Consider the following 18,659-nt stretch of genomic DNA (forward strand, 5'->3'; position numbering starts at 1 on the left):
CCAGGCTGGCAGGGAAGAGCAGTTAGGGTGACCAGGTCTGCAGGGGAGGATAGTTGGACAAGGCCTGCAGGGGAGGGCAGTTGCGGGGACCAGGCAACCAGGGCATGGCAATTTGGGGGACCCAGGCCTGCAGGGGAGGGCCGTTGGGGGGGGACCAGGCCTGCAGGGGAGGGCAGTTGGGGAGGAAACAGGAGAGCCGGAGAGGGCTGTTTGGGGGACCCAGGCCAGCAGGGAGGGCAGTTAGGGGTGACTGAGCTAGCAGAGGAGGACAGTTGGGGGAGTCCAGGTCTCAGAGGATGGCAGTTGTGGGTGACCAGGCCAGCAGGGAGGGCAGTTAGGGGTGACAGGGCCAGCAGAGGAGGGCAGTTGGGGGAGACCAAGCCAGCAGGGGAGGGCAGTTGAGGGGGACCAGGAGAGCAGGGGAGGCCAGTTTGGGGGACCCAGGCCTGCAGGAGAGGGCAGTTGGGGGGACCAGGCTTGTAGGGGAGAGCCATTGTGGGGGGACCAGGCCTGCAGGGGAGAGCAGTTGGGGGGTGGGTGGGACCAGGCCTGCAGTGGAGGGCAGTTGTGGGCAATCAGGCCAGAAGGGAGGGCAGTTGGGGGGGACCAGGCTTGCAGGGGAGGGCAGTTGGGGGGGACCAGGCCTGCAGCGGAGGGCTGTTGTGGGCGATCAGGCCAGCAGGGAGGGCAGTTAGGGATGACTGGGCCAACAGAGGGCAGTTGGCGGGGACCAGGCATGCAGGGAGAACAGTTGTGGGTGGGACCAGGCCTACAGGGGAGGGCAGTTGGGGGGGACAAGGCCTACAGCGGAGGGCAGTTGTGGGCGATCAGGCTAGCAGGGAGGGCAGTTAGGGATGACCAGGCCAACAGAGGAGGGCAGTTGGGGGGGACCAGGCCTGCAGGGAGAACAGTTGTGGGTGGGACCAGGCCTGCAGGGGAGGGCAGTTTGGGGGACGGACCAGGCCTACAGTGGAGGGCAGTTGCGGGGGACCAGGCCTGCAGGGGAGGGCAGTTGTGGGCAATCAGACCAGCAGGGAGGGCAGTTAGGGATGACCGGGCCAGAAGAGGAGGGCAGTTGTGGGGAACCAGGCCTGCAGGGGAGGGTAGTTGAGGGGGACCAGGCCTGCATGGGGAGGGCTGTTGAGGGGGGACCAGGCCTGCAGTGGAGGGTAGTTTGGGGCACCAGGCCAACAGGGGAGGACAGTTTGGGGCACCAGGAGGACAGTTTGAGGGGACCCATGCCAGCAGGGTAGGGCAGTTAGGGGTGACCAGGCCAGCAGGGGAGGGCTGTTAGGGGCAATCGGGCCGGCTGGGGAGTAGTTAGGTGTCGATCAGGCTGGCAGTGGAGTGGTTAGGGGGTGATCAGGCTGGCAGGCAGAAGCGGTTAGGGGCAATCAGGCAGGCAGGCAGGCAGGCAGGCAGGCAGGCGAGTGGTTGGGAGCCAACAGTCCTGGATTGTGAGAGGGGTTCTAGACTGGAGAGGGTGCAGGCTGGACTGAGGGACATCCCCCCCCCCCCCGCCCTGGGCACGAATTTCGTGCACCAGGCCTCTAGTAAAACTATAAAAAGCTGAAGTCTTTCCCAAAGCAACTCCCACCTTATACTTGGTGAATGTGAAATTCTATATATAGAATAGGTGGTATAATTTAAAAACTTACATACCGCCCTAACTGGTTTGGCTCAGTGGATAGAGCGTCGCCTGTGGACTGAAGGGTCCCAGGTTCGATTCTGGTCAAGGGCATGTACCTTGGTTGCGGGCACATCCCCAGTAGGGGGTATGCAGGGGGCAGCTGACTGATGTTTCTCTCTCATCGATGTTTCTAACTCTCTAGCCCTCTCCCTTCCTCTCTGTAAAAAAAAAAAAATAAAATCAAAAATATATATATATATATAAAAAAAAACTTACATACCAATTATTTCATTATAATTTAGACCATATTAATTCTCCAAGTAACATTTTCTGCATACAAAAACTCAATTTCTTTCATTTCTTTCATGAAAGAAGAAAGCTGGTAAGAAAATTCTATCTCCAGAGTGATTGGGATTACCATCTGCTTAACATTAAAAGATAACCCCACAACCTATTTTGGACACACTAGGCTAAAATCAACACAAGTGCAATAAACACAAAAGTTAACCCCATAATAAAATTAGATTTTAATGAAATCAAGGTTTTTCAAATTATTAAAAATGTTATCAGAGTAACACACATTCTCCCCCTCAAATATGTTTGCAAAAAAAGCTTCCCTTTCTCCAATGTGACATTGTTAAACCATAAATGAATCCCAAACTGATCTTTAATTTCTTTTTGTGGTATCATCTATTACTTTAGCATTTCACAGGAATTTGCGTAACATGACAGAGAACAGAAATAAGAAATAATGGGTGCTTCAGTGCCACCCATATTATCTACTAAGACCACAGTGTGAGCAACAGAGTGTAGATTCATGGTAGTCGTTCCCTGAATAAAACTGTTTAGACAGAATCTTCCACAAACACAGGTTTTTGCAGTATCCAGATCTTGGCAAAGATGGAAAGGAATAATATGAGAGCCATATGGAATCCTATTGGGAAAAAAAGTTTTAAAAATATTTTAAAATATATTACTAGATTCAAACCTTTACATATTAGGATATGAATTATTGAACACAGAATTACAACCATAAAAAATAAAACTATTAATTAAATGACACAATATACTGTTTTATCTTACAAACTGGGTAATGGAGAAAATATTCCAAAAACAGTATGTGATATATTGTAAGACCAGTGTAACATGATACGTTAACCATTTGTACACCATCAGCGTCTACAGACGCAAGCGGCGGACTTTTGTTTAAATTTAAAATATCGAGGCAGTTAATGGGTTAAATATATAGCTCTGTCATACAATTCTCATGATGGTAATTGGAGAATTAAGGATTTCTACTTGTGAAGAAATATTTAAATAAATCCACATACTCTCCTAGGCATCAATTATTCAAAAGGAAATTCTAAACTGTGTGAAACAAATTTAAAACATTGTTTGGGGCATTAGTTTTACTTTACTGGCTGAGCAAGTAAGGCTGTGCTCACCTTGCTTAAATTATTCACCCTCCTGCTTTGGATTGATACCCAATGCAATTAATATCAGTTTAAGTCGTTGCCCTCATCTACACAAAACTAAAAGGCAGTTTCTTGAGATTGCCTGCCTACTGCCCAACTTCTTCCCCTAAATACAACAATGCCCCAGGCACTTAGTTGCCTGTATACTGCTGTTTCTATATGCTGGCACACATTAGGTGTTCAGAGCTTTTTCAACAAATAAATAAAACCCATTCTTATTTAAACCACAGTTTAAAACCCTTTTTGAAAAGAAAAACATCAAATCAAAAATAGTGGTTTACTTTTCTTAAGGAATTTGAAATTGGCCTTGTTTGCAATTTTTCATTTTTTCACATGTACTTATTTGTTGCTTGTGTAAGTAACAATTTTCTAAAAACTGTGCCCGCAATTTACAATAGCTAAGATTGGAAACAGCCCAAGTGCCCATCAGTAAATGAGTGGATAAAAAGGCCGTGGTACATTTATAACATGGAATACTATGAAGCAGTATAAAAGAAAGATCTTTTACCCTTTGAGACAGCATGGAGGGACCTGGAGAGCATTATACTAAGTGAAATAGTCAGAGAAAGACATGTATCACATGATCTCACTCATATGTGAAATCTAAGTAACAAAATAAACTGATGAATGGAGTGGATCCAGACACATGGAAGCATGGAACAGAGTGGGGAATCTCAGAGGGAAGGCAGGGAGGGGAGGGTGGGTGGGTGGGAGGTAATAATCCAAGGACCTTGTATGTATATATGCATGGCCCATGGACACAGACAATGGGGTGGTGAAGGTCTGGGGCGGAGGCTGGCTGGAGGGGGTCAATGGGGGGAAAGGGGGACATATGTAATACTTTCAACAATAAAGAATTACTTTAAAAAAAAAAATCTGTGCCAGGAAGTGTCTACCACATATTTACATCAATCCCATCTAGGCTACTGGTTATATTCTAAGGAAACAGGTAATAGTTAAATCTGTATTATCAATCTAACAATTTAAATTTCCATATATTTTTCTAATAGATTTTAACTTTATATTTATAACCAGTAGGTAGAACAACTTACCAACAGATAGGTAATAAGCATTATTCTCATGGCTTTAGGTTTATATTCTTTTTAAAACGCGCTGAAGCCCAGCTGGCATAGCTCAGTGTTTGAACATGAACCTATGAACCAGGAGGGCACAGTTCGATTCCCAATTAGGGCCCATGCCAGAGTTATGGGCTCGATCCCCAGTAGGCAATCCCCATTGATGTTTCTATCTCTCTCTCCCTCTCCCTTCCTCTTTAATATCAATAAAATAAATAAATAAATAAAACCCAACAACAACAGGGCTGAAAACATGCAAAATTATACTTTAGTAAAGGTTAGGGTCACTTTACAGGAACCACTATTAATAGAGTCAAATTTAAAAAATAATATAAAAATTACCACGTCAAATCATTCATCACTAACAAATTATTTTTCTGACCTAGTTATACATCACATCTTGATCATATATTTTTTTCCCCTCTAACTCTACACTTTTCCATGTTGGATATTAGTCTGTATTTTTTAAATCATTTAGCCAATTAGTTATGGTCTTTTTAAAAAACATCAATGCCTGGACTGAGGGCAACCGGACATGTGCCCTTACTGGGAATGAAACTAGCAACCTTGCCCTAGCCAGTTTGCTCGGTGAATAGAGTGTGGGCCTGTGGACTTAAGTCAATAATCCTATATCAGTGATGGCGAACCTATGACATGCGTGTCAGCACTGACACGCGTAGCTATTTCTGATGACATGCGGCCGCTGAGGCGGCTGCATGCCGATGAAACATTTACGAAATAATGTTTTTTCCTCAAAGTGACACACTACCCGAGTTATGCTCAGTTTTTTGGCGAAGTTTGACACACCAAGCTCAAAAGGTTGCCCATTACTGTCATATATAATAAAGAGGTAATATGCAAATTGACCATCACTCCAACACACAAGATGGCCGCCCCCATGTGGACACAAGATGGACACCACAAGATGGCCAGTAGGGGAGGTCAGTTGTGGGCGATCAGGCCAACAGGGGAGGGCAGTTGGGAGTGACTCTCAACCCACAGATTGAGAACCGCTAGCAGGGTCACCTAAGACCAAAGGCTTGCAGGGGAGGGCAACTGGGGTCAACCGGGCCAGCAGGGGAGGGCAGTTAGGGGCAACCTGACCGGCAGGGGAGGGCAGTTGGGGGCAACCTGGCCGGCAGGGGAGAGCAGTTGGGGGCGACCCGGCCAGCAGGGGAAGGCAGTTGGGGGCAACCCGGCCTGCAGGGGAGGGCAGCTAGGGGCATTTGGGGCGGCAAGGGAGCAGTTAGGTGTCGATTAGGCTGGCAGGCAGAAGCGGTTAGGGGCAATCAGGCAGGCGAGTGGTTGGGAGCCAGCAGTCCTGGATTGTGAGAAGGGTCCCAGATTGGAGAGGGTGCAGGCTGGGCTGAGGGACACGCCCCCCCCCCTCGTGCACGAATTTCATGCACCGGGCCTCTAGTCTGCAATATTTCTCATTTGGACATTATTTTCAAATTTGAATAAGTTATATATGTGTGTGTATGTATATATACATACACACACATATATACACACACACACACATATATATATTCATATACATATTTCAGAGAAAGCCTAGAACGAGCTCCGAAGCAACTCATTACCAAAAAACACCATTTAGAGTTTCCCTCAAATCAGTGATCTTAACCCTGAATCATAAGTATCACTTTTGGAGATTTAAAAAAACATGTAACATAGCCCTAGCTGGTATGGTTCAGTGGACAGAGCATCAGCCTGCGGACCAAAGGGTCCCAGGTTCGATTCTGGTCAAGGGCACATACCTTGGTTGCAGGGTCCTCACCAGCCCCCAACCTGGTTGGGGCTCCTGTAGGAGGCAACCAATCCATGTATTTCTCTCACATCGATGTTTCCCTGTCTTTCCCTCTCTCTTCCACGCTCCCTAAAAATCAATGGAAAAATGTCCTTGTGCGAGGATTAACAAACAACAACAAAAAAGTAACATAAAATAGGGGCCCATCTCTGGCAACTCTGAACTAGCTGGTCTGAGGTAGAATCTAAGCATCAATATTTCTCATCTCTATTATTTAAAACCTCATCCACAGCTAAAGATAACATTTATTTTTTAATTGCTAGATAAGCAAATTTCATATATTATAATAAATATATGTAAATGTTAAATATTTATTGAGACTTATTACGAGCCAGGCACTATTCTAGGCACTTACATGTACTGTCTGTCATTTAGCAGGTAATTTTTAATTCCTAATTAAGAGTAAATGCCAGTGGTTCTCAAAGTGTGGTCCCTGACCAACAGCATCCGCATCTCCTTAGAAATAGTTAGAGATGCAATTTTTCAGCTCCAATCCAAATTTCGTGAATAAGAATCCAGCAATCTGCCTTGGTTGGTGTGGCTCAATTGGTTGGGCATTGTCCTGTGCACAGAAAGGTTGCCAGTTTTTTTTTTAATATATATATATACACTAGTGGCCTGGTGCACAAAATTCGTGCACGGGGAGGGGGGTTTCCCTCAGCCCAGCCTGCACCCTCTCCAATCTGGGACCCCTCAAGGGATGTCCGATGGCCGGTTTAGGCCCAATCCCTGTGGACATCCCTCTTGCAATCCAGGACTGCTGGCTCCTAATCGCTCACCTGCCTGCCTGCCTGATCGCCCCCAACTGCCCCCCCCCCGCCAGCCTTATCGCCCCCAACTGCGCCCCCCCCCCCCCCCGCACCAGCCTGCTTGCCCCCAACTGCCCCTCCTGCCGGCCTGATGGCCCCCAACTGTCCCCCGCTGCCGACCTGATCACCCCCAACTGCCCTTCCCTCCTGGCCTGATTGCCCCTAACCACCTCTGCCTCGGCCTGCCACCATGGCTTTGTCCAGAAGGTCTCCGGTCTAATTAGTGTATTACCCTTTTATTAGTATAGATTTTTTAATTAATTTCAGAGAGGAAGGGAGAGGGAGAGACATAAACATCAATGATAAGAGAGAACCATTGATCAGCTGCCTCCTGCACATCCCCTACAGGGGGATCAAGCCCATAACCCAGACATGTGCCCCTAACTGGAATCGAACCCATGACTCTTCAGTCTACAGGCCCACACTCAATCCACTGAGCCAAACTGGCTAGGGCCGTGGTCAGCAAACTGTGGCTCGCGAGCCACATGTGGCTCTTTGGCCCTTTGAGTGTGGCTCTTCCACAAAATACCACGGCCTGGGCGAGTCTATTTTGAAGAAGTGGCGTTAGAAGAAGTTTAATTTTTAAAAATTTGGCTCTCAAAAGAAATTTCAATCATTGTACTGTTGATATTTGGCTCTGTTGACTAATGAGTTTGCCGACCACTGGGCTAGGGCAAGGTTGTTAGTTTGATTCCCAGTAAGGGCACATGTCCGAGTTGCCCTCAGTCCTTAGTAGGAGGCATACAGGAAGGAGCTGACAGATATTTTGCTCACATTGATGTTTCTTTCTCTCCCTCTCCCTTCCTCTCTTTAAAAACCAATTTTAGCCCTGACCAGTTTGGCTCAGTTGATAGAGCGTCGGCCTGTGGACTGAAGGGACCCAGGTTCGATTCCGGTCAAGGGCATGTACCTTGGTTGCGAGCACATCCCCAGTGGGAAGTGTGCAGGAGGCAGCTGATCGATGTTTCTCTCTCATCGATGTTTTTGACTCTCTATCCCTCTCCCTTCCTCTCTGTAAAAAAATCAATAAAATATATAAAAAAAAACAAACCAATTTTAAAATAATTTTCAAAAAATAATCCAGCAGCCTTCTTTAATAACTATATATTTTAATAAGCTTAATTCTGATGCACTCTCAAAACTTAAGAATATTAAAAATAGTGAGTTCTTACTTTTAGAGCGTATTCAGTGTGATTCATGGATTAGTAGCCTCAGCCTCACTAGGAAGCTTGTTTGAAAGGCAGAATCTCTACCCTAGACTTTTGAAACAATCTGCTAACAAGACTCCCAGGTGATTTGAATGCACATTAAAGTTTGAGAAGCAGTGGTGTGAAGTAGTGGTTCTTACTCATAGCTAGTTGTACACAGAATCACCTGGGTTTTTTGTTTTTTTTTAAACTGGGTTCTACTAGCTGACATTCTGATTAGTATGTCTAGAGTGGGAACTAATCATCAGAATTTTTAAGCTCTTCAGATGATTCCAAATGTTAAGTTTGAGAACCACTGCTCTAAAATAAGAATTCTTAACCTTTTGCACTCGGATGTTGAGTGTGACGGTTATTGAATGTATCAATACTTTGAAATGGATTGAGAGGAAGGAGGATTGGATTGGATTTCAGTGGGGTTCATGAACATTTTAAAGTTGTATGCAAAATTTTGTGTGTACTTATGTGTGCATTTTTCTAGGACCATAATTCTGGTCAGTTGTTTTTATTATTTTAAAAATTTTTCTTTTAAATTTATTTTTAGGAAGGGGAAGGGAGAGGGGGGGAGAGAGAAAGAGAGAGAGAAACATCGATGTGAGAGCAAAACATGATGGGCTCCGGGGACCTAGACCACAACCCAGGCATGTGCCCAACCCAGAATTGAACTGGCAACTCTTCAGTGCATGGGATGGGATGATGCCCAATTGAGCCACACCACCCAGGGCAGTTTTTTTAGTTTTCAAGAGTCTCTCCCCTACTTAAAAAAATTAAGAATCTCTTCTTTGAAATATGGTCTTGCTACTATTTTATAGGCACTCAATAATGAAAGAAGCATGAACCAAAATGAAGGAATACCTGAAGTTCCTTGTCTCACAAAACCAACTTCAGTTAGTGTACAAATCAAATGGAAAAGAACCAACAGTTATTGAGTCCTATCATGTGCCAAATGCTTTGGCATTACATTAGCTCGGTGGTCGGCAAACCGCTCGCGAACCACATGCGGCTCTTTGGTCCCTTGAGTGTGGCTCTTCCACAAAATACCACATGCGGGCACGCACGTACAGTGCGATTGAAACTTCATGGCCCATGCGCAAAAGTCGGTTTTCAGCCTGGGCGAGTCTTATTTTGAAGAAGTGGTTCTAACGCCGAGCCACACTCAAGGGGCCAAAGAGCCGCATGTGGCTCACGAGCCGCTGTTTGCCGACCACTGTATTAGCTCATTTATCTTCACAACTCTGTTCCTGTTTCAGATGGGAACATGGAATCAAAGAGGTTAAATAACTTGCTGAAGTCTGACTCCAAAGACCACACTTTACCACTATACCAGTTTAGAGTTATCAAACTTTAGAGTGCACCAGAACTACCAGGAGGACTTAACAGTTTACAATTCAGTAGGTCTGGAGTGGAGTTCAAGAACTTGCATCTCTAACAAATTCCTACGTGATATTGATGCTGCTGGTCAGGAGATCATAGTTTGAAAAACAATGCCTTTTTTCAAGCATTTATTAAGTGCCTAATATATGGCAACAGCGGAGGTATCTCATTTTAGACACTAGGGAAACAGTGGAAAATAAGACAAAGTCCATGCCCTCATGGAGCTTACAGTCTAGTGGGAAAAACTGACAGAAAACAAATGTTAAAAAAAGTAATGCCAGGTAATACATCCTATGACCCAAAAAAAAACAAGCAATGTAAGGGGTGGAAGATAAACTTTTAGATAGGGTCACAAAAGACCTTTCTGGGGTGCCACTTGGCAGAGAACTGGATGAAGTGAGAAAGTAAGCTATGAGACTTTCTTAACGAAAAAGCATTCCAAGCAGAGGTAAGGAGTAGCAAGAAGGCCACCATAGCAAGGGGTCAGATTCTGCACAGAGCTGTGGTTAAATACTTACTAGTAGTCTGAGGATGATGAGAACACTAGGATGCTATCAAAAGCACATTTTATCTACCAAAGTCTTACCTATTATGTAATATGGTTCGTGCAGAAGATTCCAATAAAGTTAATGGCGTTTGTAGCATTATAACTGGAAGAACTTTTGGCTGTTCAAAAGTATTTCCAAAAAGATCCAAGTACTCAAGGGACAAATTTTTAAATTCACTAGGCAAAAATGGAAGCTTATTTCGAGCTGCTGACAAAAATCGCAGGTTTGTCAATTGTCCTATCTTCATAGGAAATCGAATCAATTCATTATCATCAAGTTTTAAATCTGTAAGTTCTCGGAGCTGGCAAAACTGCACAGGGAGTGCCTTAATTCTGTTCTTGCTCAGATCCAAACTCCGAAGTGATTTCTGGAGTGTAGATTGACACAATGCCACACTAAATGACTCCAAGTGATTGTCATTCAGGTTAAGTTCTTGAAGGTGAATGAGGTCTCCAACTGTAGCTGGAAGCTTTTTTATATGATTGTGACTCAAGTCTAATTTCTTAAGGTTTTTTAAGCAAAGCATACGCATATCAACTCGGACAAGCCCACAATAAGAAGTCTGAAGATGTTCCAGATAATATGGGAAGTTCTTGCTTAGAGGATAGTGCTTTTTGGATGTGATGACCATTTTAGTTTTAAATTTTTCAAATTCTGAAGTCTTCGCTGGTGTGAGGGGTGAAAATGGTGTCTCAACATCACAGCCTCTATGAGCCAGTCTCACAGCTGAAAGGAAACTCTTTAAACTGCTGGAATTGGCCTGAATAAATAAAAATAAGTTGTACAAGTATAAATTTCATTTTACATAATGAATACATGCTAATTCATCCTATAACAAATTCTGTTGAGTTATATATGCAAATGATGCAATTATTACTGAAAATGGTTATAAAAACAATTTTTTAGTCTTCTATTTTGACTAAATTTCAATACAGATACAAAAACTTTAAGGTGTTTTTTGTTTTTTTTTAAATGTTGAGAGACAAACTCTAAAGATAACTGTTCAGCGGGGGAACCATAGAGTATAAAATAAAATAGGAAAGCATGAAAAGATTCCACCTGAGATTTGGGTTTAAGATGAACTGCCCCTGCAATAGGCCAAGACAGCCCTGTGCACTGTAAAATGTACAGGGGTTCCATTCATAAAGATTAGGAGTTGTGAAAAGCCAGGCCTTGTCTATCAAAGCAGGGCTAAATGGCACTGTCAAGAGTGTGAGGAAATATCAAAATCAAGTAAGATTGCTTCCAACTGAACAGAGAAATCACCAATCAAGTGGTATATGAACTGTCATCAAGCCCTAGCTGGTTTGGCTCAGTGGATAGAGTGTCAGCCTGCGGACTGAAGGGTCCCGGGTTCGATTCCAGTCAAGGGCACATGCCTGGGTTGCGGCTCCATCCCCAGTGGGGGGCGTGCAGGAGGCAGCCTCATCATTGATGTTTATGTTTCTGTTTCCTCTCTCTCCCTCTCTCCCTTCTCCCCCCGCCCCTCTCTCTGAAATCAATAAAAATATATTTTAAAAACAAATAAAAATAACAAATACGCCCTAACCGGTTTGGCTCAGTGGATACAGCGTTGGCCTGTGGACTCAAGAGTCCCAGGTTCGATTCCAGTCAAGGGCATGTACTGTGGTTGCGGGCACATACCCGGTGGGGAGTGTGCAGGAGGCAGCTGATCGATGTTTCTCTCATCGATGTTTCTAGCTCTCTATCCCTCTCCCTTCCTCTCTGTGGAAAATCAATAAAATATATTTAAAATAAATGAATAAATAAATAAAAATAACAAATACTTGGCAGGATACTTTACAAGTTTCCTAAAGTTTATGTGTGAAGGAATAGGGAACTTTAAGTGTGGGAAACGAAGTATTAGATCCTATTTGGTTAGAATGAGGGAGCTTGGTAGAGGAGTAAAAGATTAGAAATACAGTATGGGGATAGATTCTAGATGAGCTTGATGTCAAGGTAAGGAGGACAGAATGATCAGGCTGTGGGCAATCACTGAAGCATTTTGAGCATGAGAATTACATAGAGCTTAGTATTATGTTGGCAGTAGTATACAGTGAAGTAGAGTGAGAAAAATCTGGAAAATTGGTCAAGTAGACAGTACCAACTTAGACTTGGGAATTACATACAATACGGGTTGAGCTATATGGGAATGGAAGGCAGGTATGGCAGAAAACTGAAATAAAGCCTTTATTTGGGGGACAGAAAAAAGGTTGTCAGAGCTAAGAGACAAAGGAGTGGCTAAAGGTAAATCAGGATAGGGTCCTGTCACAGATGCCAAGAAAGGAAAGTTTTATTAAGCAGGAAATTGTCATCAGTGCCAAATTCTAGAGCTAAAAAAAGTGAGAAAAAAATGGCAATGTGATTGGCAAATAAAAGGAGATCACTGATCTTTGAGGCAGTGTTTTGGATACACCAGTGAAAGTAAAGGTAAAAACAGATCCTAAGAAAAGTGGAGGCAATAGATTTAACCGTCTTCCCAGAAATTTGTTTATCCTATTTTTTAAATAGGTAAGACTTCACTTGTTTTTTAGGTAGAAGAAAAGAGTTAGTGCTCTAGCTAGTTTGGCTCAGTGGATAGAGCGTCGGCCTGTGGACTGAAAGGTGCCGGGTTCGATTCTGGTCAAGGGCATGTACCTCGGTTGCAGGCCTGATCCCAGGCCATGGTTGGGGCTCATGTGGGAGGCAGCCAAGGCATGTGTCTCTCTCACATCGATATTTCTCTCTTTCTGTCTCTCCCCTTCACTTCCACTCTAAGAATCAATGGAAAAATATCCTTGGGTGAGGATTAACAACAACAACCAAAAGAATTAGTGGAAGGATAGGCTAAACATCAAGGGAAAATAAAAAAATCACAAGAACAGAAGGAGGTAGGACAAATTTATTCCATTCAACACAGATTAAAACATTCAACTTTTAATGTTTGCAAAGCATTTTGCTTGGGGGTTAAGGATAATGCAAGGATGAATAAGACATTGCTCCTACCCTCTAGGAAAAGGGAAAACAAAAAAAGGGGAGCTAGGACCAAGAAACAGTCATTTTTTATTCTAATGGTCTATATAGTTTTAAAAATAATTATAGTAATAAAATACCCCCAACAAGGTTCTAATTGCATTTTATCCTTTTTTTTTTTAAACACTAAACTTAGATAACCTATAATTCAGCCGGCAAAATGTAGACCTGTGCCACCTTCCTTAAGAGTTCCAGTATATATATATATAAAAAAAAGATAAAAACAAAAAAAAAAAAAGATAAAATAAAAAAAAATAAAAAAACAAAGAGTTCCAGTATAAGAACACCGGAAGGCTCCATTTTGGGTATAGAAGCAAACCTAGTTTTCCTCCCCATTCAGGGCAGCCTTACACCAAGGCTGCCTCTGCCCTTTTAGAGGAATATACTGGTAAACACTCCTAGGAAGCTGCCATCACTTCTTCAAATACATCTGCAAGAGTCCGTCCCTATTCAGCTATGTGAGATACCAGGATGCTCAAATAGCCTCTTTTATTTTTGGTCAATCCTCACCCGAGGATACTTTTTCCATTGATTGATTTTTTTTTTTTAGAGAGTGGAAGGGAGGGGAAGAGACAGAGAGAGAAACATTGATGTGAGAGAGACACATTAATTGGTTGCCTCCCACATGAACCTCCACAGAGGCTGGGTATTAAGTCTACAACCAAAATATGTGCCCTTGACCCTTCAGTCCTCCACTGATGCTCTAATCACTGAGCCAAACCAGCTAGGGCTCAAATAGCCTCTAATTTAAAGAAAATACAGCCAACCAACCTAAACATTAATGTTTTTATTATCATACCTTACTCAGGCAGATATCCACAGCAGGTTCCTTCAACCGAACAGTGGCTTTCCCCTCATCCACAAATTTGGTGAAGAACTGCTCAATGTTCCCCTTTAGCTGCTTAGAACCAATGGGAAAAAAAGAACAAAATCAAGTATTGTTACTCAATACTAGTAGTTATTACAAGTAGAATATGCCAGTCATTTTGTCAGTTTGTCTTTCAGTCCTTATGTCTGGGTATTTTACAGTTTTAAGTTTTTTGTTTGGTTGGGTTTGTTTTTAGTAGTTGGGTAGCTACATTTCTTATCTACCTTCTGATAGATACTATTGTTCTATCAGCCCAGTTAACTCTGTCCTCTTCTGAGAAGAGAATCCCCTGTGTTTTGAGAGAATATTCCTCTTCTCCCGTTCCAACAATGTAGCTGTAGTGAGTTGCCAAGAGTAATAACTTGCCTTTTAAATTTCAGTCCATTAGTCTGGGGTGGGCATGCCTCCCACAAGATTACAAACTCCATGAAAGCAGGAATCTTGTCTCCTTTGTTCCTTCTTGTATCCCCAGAGCTAGACAATGACTAACACATAACAGACGCTCAAAATATTTTAATGACTGATGTTGCTTCTGCTTTAGATTTCAACAACAATTTATCCAGAAGCCATTATATACCAGGTTAACTAGGATAGGGGACTTGGGACAATAGAGGTGAATAAGACCAGCATGGTAATAACACTTAGACAGTTGCCAATCTGACATTTATTAAAATAATTGTAAGCATAATTAAGACAAATATGTAAGCAATTATTAAGACAAGGAAGTACAGGCTGCTATAAAACCTTATATAGCAAAGAAATCTTACCTGGTCTTAGGATATGAAGGTGACCTTGAAGGTGAGAACTAAAGGATTAGGACATGTCTAGAAGACAGAGAAGATAGCTTACCAATAAGAGGGAACAATGTGCAAAGCTTTGAAAGCAAGAAAGCTTGGCAGCTGTGAGGAGCTGAAAGAAGTTCAGTATGGCTGAAGACCCAGCGAAAAAAGGTAAGTGAGCCTGAAGAGGTAAACAGATTAAGTGGTGAAAGATGTTTTAAACCATGTTAAGAATGTTGTGGGGGGTTTGTTTTGTTAACCCTTACTCGAAGATATTTTTTCCCATTGATTGTTAGAGAGAGGGAGGGAGGGAGAGAGAGAAACAGCGATGTTACACACTGATTGGCTGTGCGTGCTCAAGGGGGACTGGGGATCAAACCTGCAACCCAAGTCAGTGCGGGCCTAGGCGCTAACCCGGGGTGAGAAAGACCTGGCCTGCAGGCCAGATGAAGGTCTCGAAATCATCTGGTCTGGCCCTGCCAAGGCATTAGGGATGAGTCAATTAAATGTTTGACCAAATAGAGCAGGCTAGTTTGTAAGTTGACAATTTTGTATGACCCGTGAATGATGTTATAAATATCTAAATGGCCCTTGACAGAAAAAGGGTGCCCATCCTGATCTAACCACTGAGAAACACTGGCCAGGACAAGAATTTTGTATTTTGGCCCTAGCTGGGTAGCTCAGTTGGTTAGAGCATCATCCAGATACACCAAAGTTGCGGGTTCGATCCCCAGTCAGGGCACATACAAGAATCAACCAATGAACACAGGTAAGTGGAACAACAAATCGTTCTCTCCCTCCCTCCCTCCCTTCCTCTCTCTTTAAAATGGATAAATAAAAAATTTAAAAAAAAAAAAGAATTTTGGATTTATCCTAACAATGATATCCATTGAAAGACTTTAAGCTGGGAACATCATTAGATCTCTATCTTTACAGGTTCCCTTTAACCACAGGGTAAGAATGAACTCTGGGGGCTTGGGGGTGGGGATGAAGAGCGGGAGGAGGAAAGGACAACAACAGAGGGAGGGATCCTTTAAGAGATTAGCCAGGCAAGGTATAATGATGGTTTAGACTACAACTGGGATGGATGAAAACTTGAAAGATATCTAGGAGGTAGAACTGAAAGGATTCAATAATATATTAGATGCAGGGAGGCAAAGGCTTTAAGGTTTCTGGATAAGGCAGAATACCATTAATGAGTTGTAGAACACCGTCAGAAAAGCAGGTTATGGGTGACAAGGACAGTTACTCTCTAGGTATTTTGAGGTTGAGATGCTACAACACATCCAAGTGAAGATTCCCAGTAGACAGCAGGTTCAATTACATTTATCTGGATAAGATGAAAGGTATGTTTCTCACTGCTCTTCTAAGATCTATTCCTTCTGATGACCACCAATGTGCTGCCCTCCACCAATATGTCATGCAGATTTAGAAAGTCAGATGTGAGTCATGACTATTTCTGTGGGGGGGGAAAGCTAAATGTTGTTCAGCATTTTTTTTTTTTAAGTGAAAAAACAAGTAATATGAAAAAAGTGTGCCACAGTGAGCAAACATCACATCAAACACACATACACACACACACACCTCTAAGATACGATTGTGCCCCCCTTATCTAAGGGGGAGATACATTCCAAGATGCCCAGTCAATGTATGGAACAACAGAGACTGGCAAACTCATATAATTTTTTCCTATGTATACATGCCTATGATAAAGTTTAAATTCTAAATTAGGAACAGTAAGAGATCAACAACAATAACTAATAATAAAATAGAACAATAATAGCTTTTTAAAAAGTAAGTTAAAGGAGAAGACTGGCTAAAGAAACAAATTTGGACATCACAATTGGAGGGTAGCTGAAGTCATAGGACAGGAAAGTAAGTGTAAGAAAGAGGCCCAGGGACTTTCCATACTTCAAGGCCCAGGACCAATACCAGCACCGCCTTAATTCATCCAAAACACGTTCACTGAGCACCTATGATTTTCCAAGCCCTGTGGTACCTCTTCTGCAAAACTTCCTCAAGCCCCTATAATCAGAACTCATCTCATTGCTTCCACTTTTATTACAGCACTTATCGTAGCCCATCTTTTAAGTAGTGGTTTCTTTTTCTCTTTTCTAGTCTCAGAAGGACAGTGACTAAATCAATCTCCCAAGTTTCTAGCACTGCACCCTGTGCACAATAAGTCTTCAATTAGTGGTTTATTAATAAAATTTTGATTAGGATTTTCTCCTGCAATTGACTATTGGTGCAATAGGAAGTTACTTTTTACTGATTTTAGAAAGGAAGGGAGAGGGAGAAACATCTAAGTACCACAACTGGGGATCATAACCACAACCTGGGCATGTGCCCTGACCAGGAATCAAACTGGTGACCTTTTGGTGCACAGGATGACGCTCAACCATCTGAGCCACACTGGCCAGGGCACAAGAGGAGTTTTAAGAGAGACATCATCACAGACTTTTTAAACAGGCAGTACCTGCGTGAGGCATGAAAGAGAGGCCTGGGGAGATCCAATTCTAGTTATGAGTTTGTTTTTGTCACCTAACAATTTTGTAAGCCTTACAATGTTGGGTGATTTCTAAAGTCCTATCGATTTGAAAAATTGTGAGTTGATTCTAGCAACAGGAGGAAATGATTCACTTTCAGCTATTTACATGAGGCACTAGGTGTCTCTGATTGAGACTGTAACAGTCCTCAGTTAACTATTCCCTGGGGAGGACAATACTGTAAGGGAGTCAGGTGGAAGGGTGGCAATGAACTGCGCCCTCAACTTCATTTATAGACACAGGGTAGTCCAGTCACTTTGACAAAAGAACAGTGCCTGGCAATGAAGGAGAGAGATTTTATAAAACCCATGCTTTAAAAATTCTATTTCAAGACCCACCAAAGACCTTGCATGCATGCATGTATGCATAAGCCACGGACACAGACAGCAGGGTGCTGAAGGCCTGAGATGGCGGTGGGGCAGGCGGGAAGGGGTCCGTGGGGGGGGGGGGGGGGACATATGTAATACTTTTAACAACGAAGATTTAAGAATCCCTAAAAATTATATTGCAACCTCCAACTGCTTCTAGAGAGTTTACTACTGCTCCACAGATAAGAAAAAGCCCTGGACCCATGAAATAAGGTCTCAGGAAGTTACACATTTAAGGAAAGAGAAAGGCAGAGAGGGAGGGAGAGAGATGCAGTAGCCAACTTAAAAAAAAAAAAAGATGCAGCCCAAAGCGTTACCGCTTTACTATTGCTAGAGACTTCGATACGACTCAGCATCCCTGAGAGCCCCCTTCTTTACGCCAGCGAAAACTTTGTGGAAGACACAGGATTTACTGAACGGAAACGGTGATTTTACTCCCCCCGAACGGAACTGCTCTGAGTGCAGTCGCAGAGATGAGCAGTGAATGGCCGCCGGTGCGCCCTCGGAAGGCCCCCGCGGCGGGGAGGCCCCGGGGACGTGGGGGCCTCGGGCCGAGCTCCCGAGCCCAGCCACCCCCGCCTCGGCACGCCGGGCGAGGCCGGGGGCGCACGGGGGGGGCCCGGCGGGCCGCACGCACCTCGTAGCGGGTCCCGCGCTTGTCCTTCAGGGTGGCGACGAGCAGGCAGGCGGGCCGCGGGGCCGCCGCTCGCCCGGCCGGAGGCCGCGGGGGGCTGCGGGGCGCCTGCTGACAGAGGCTCACCAGCGCGCGGACGCCCTTGCCCCGGTTCCTCAGCCCCAAGGCCGGCAAGTGCCGACTGACCACCTCCACGTCGCAGTGCAGCCTCATCTCGGGGCGGCGGCCGGCTCAGCCCGACTTTGAAACGCGCCGGTTCCCGCGGGCCGCGCCGCGCCGCCGCCGAGGTCCTCGAACGCGCGGGCTGCCCGCGGGCCTGCCTGTCCGCTCCCGCCAGCGCCGCGCTTCGGCGCAGGGACTCCGGGAGCGCTCCCGCAGGCCGGCTTTCCCGGGGCTGCAGCGGCAGAGCGCGGGCACCCACGGCTGAGGACCCGGCCGGCGCCTCCGGGACCTGCGGCGGGCGGGGGCGTGGCCCTCCCCGGACTTCCGGTGCCGGAGCTTGGCGTTGGGGGCGGAGCTCTC

At 44.4% G+C, this 18,659-nt stretch overlaps 1 protein-coding gene across 5 annotated transcripts; it reads right to left on the bottom strand.

Moving 5' to 3' along the window:
* Positions 1 to 2,133: 2,133 nt before the first annotated feature.
* Positions 2,134 to 18,607, bottom strand: LRR1 (leucine rich repeat protein 1). Of its 5 annotated transcripts, XM_054725399.1 has the most exons (5): positions 18,224 to 18,607; positions 18,141 to 18,193; positions 13,742 to 13,843; positions 9,969 to 10,690; positions 2,134 to 2,564 (listed from the first exon to the last, which is right to left on the bottom strand). In XM_054725399.1, exons 1-5 carry the CDS (start codon positions 18,348 to 18,350, stop codon positions 2,324 to 2,326), a joined length of 1,245 nt encoding a protein of 414 aa, XP_054581374.1. In that variant the 5' UTR covers positions 18,351 to 18,607; the 3' UTR covers positions 2,134 to 2,323. The 5 variants fall into 5 exon arrangements, with proteins under 5 accessions (XP_054581374.1, XP_054581377.1, XP_054581371.1 ...); XM_054725402.1 differs by lacking the exon at positions 18,141 to 18,193 and having other exon boundaries at positions 18,264 to 18,607; XM_054725396.1 differs by having other exon boundaries at positions 13,742 to 13,840; positions 18,141 to 18,607.
* Positions 18,608 to 18,659: the final 52 nt, after the last annotated feature.

Source organism: Eptesicus fuscus, chromosome 2 (genome assembly GCF_027574615.1).
Source record: "Eptesicus fuscus isolate TK198812 chromosome 2, DD_ASM_mEF_20220401, whole genome shotgun sequence".
Classification (NCBI taxonomy): domain Eukaryota; kingdom Metazoa; phylum Chordata; class Mammalia; order Chiroptera; family Vespertilionidae; genus Eptesicus; species Eptesicus fuscus.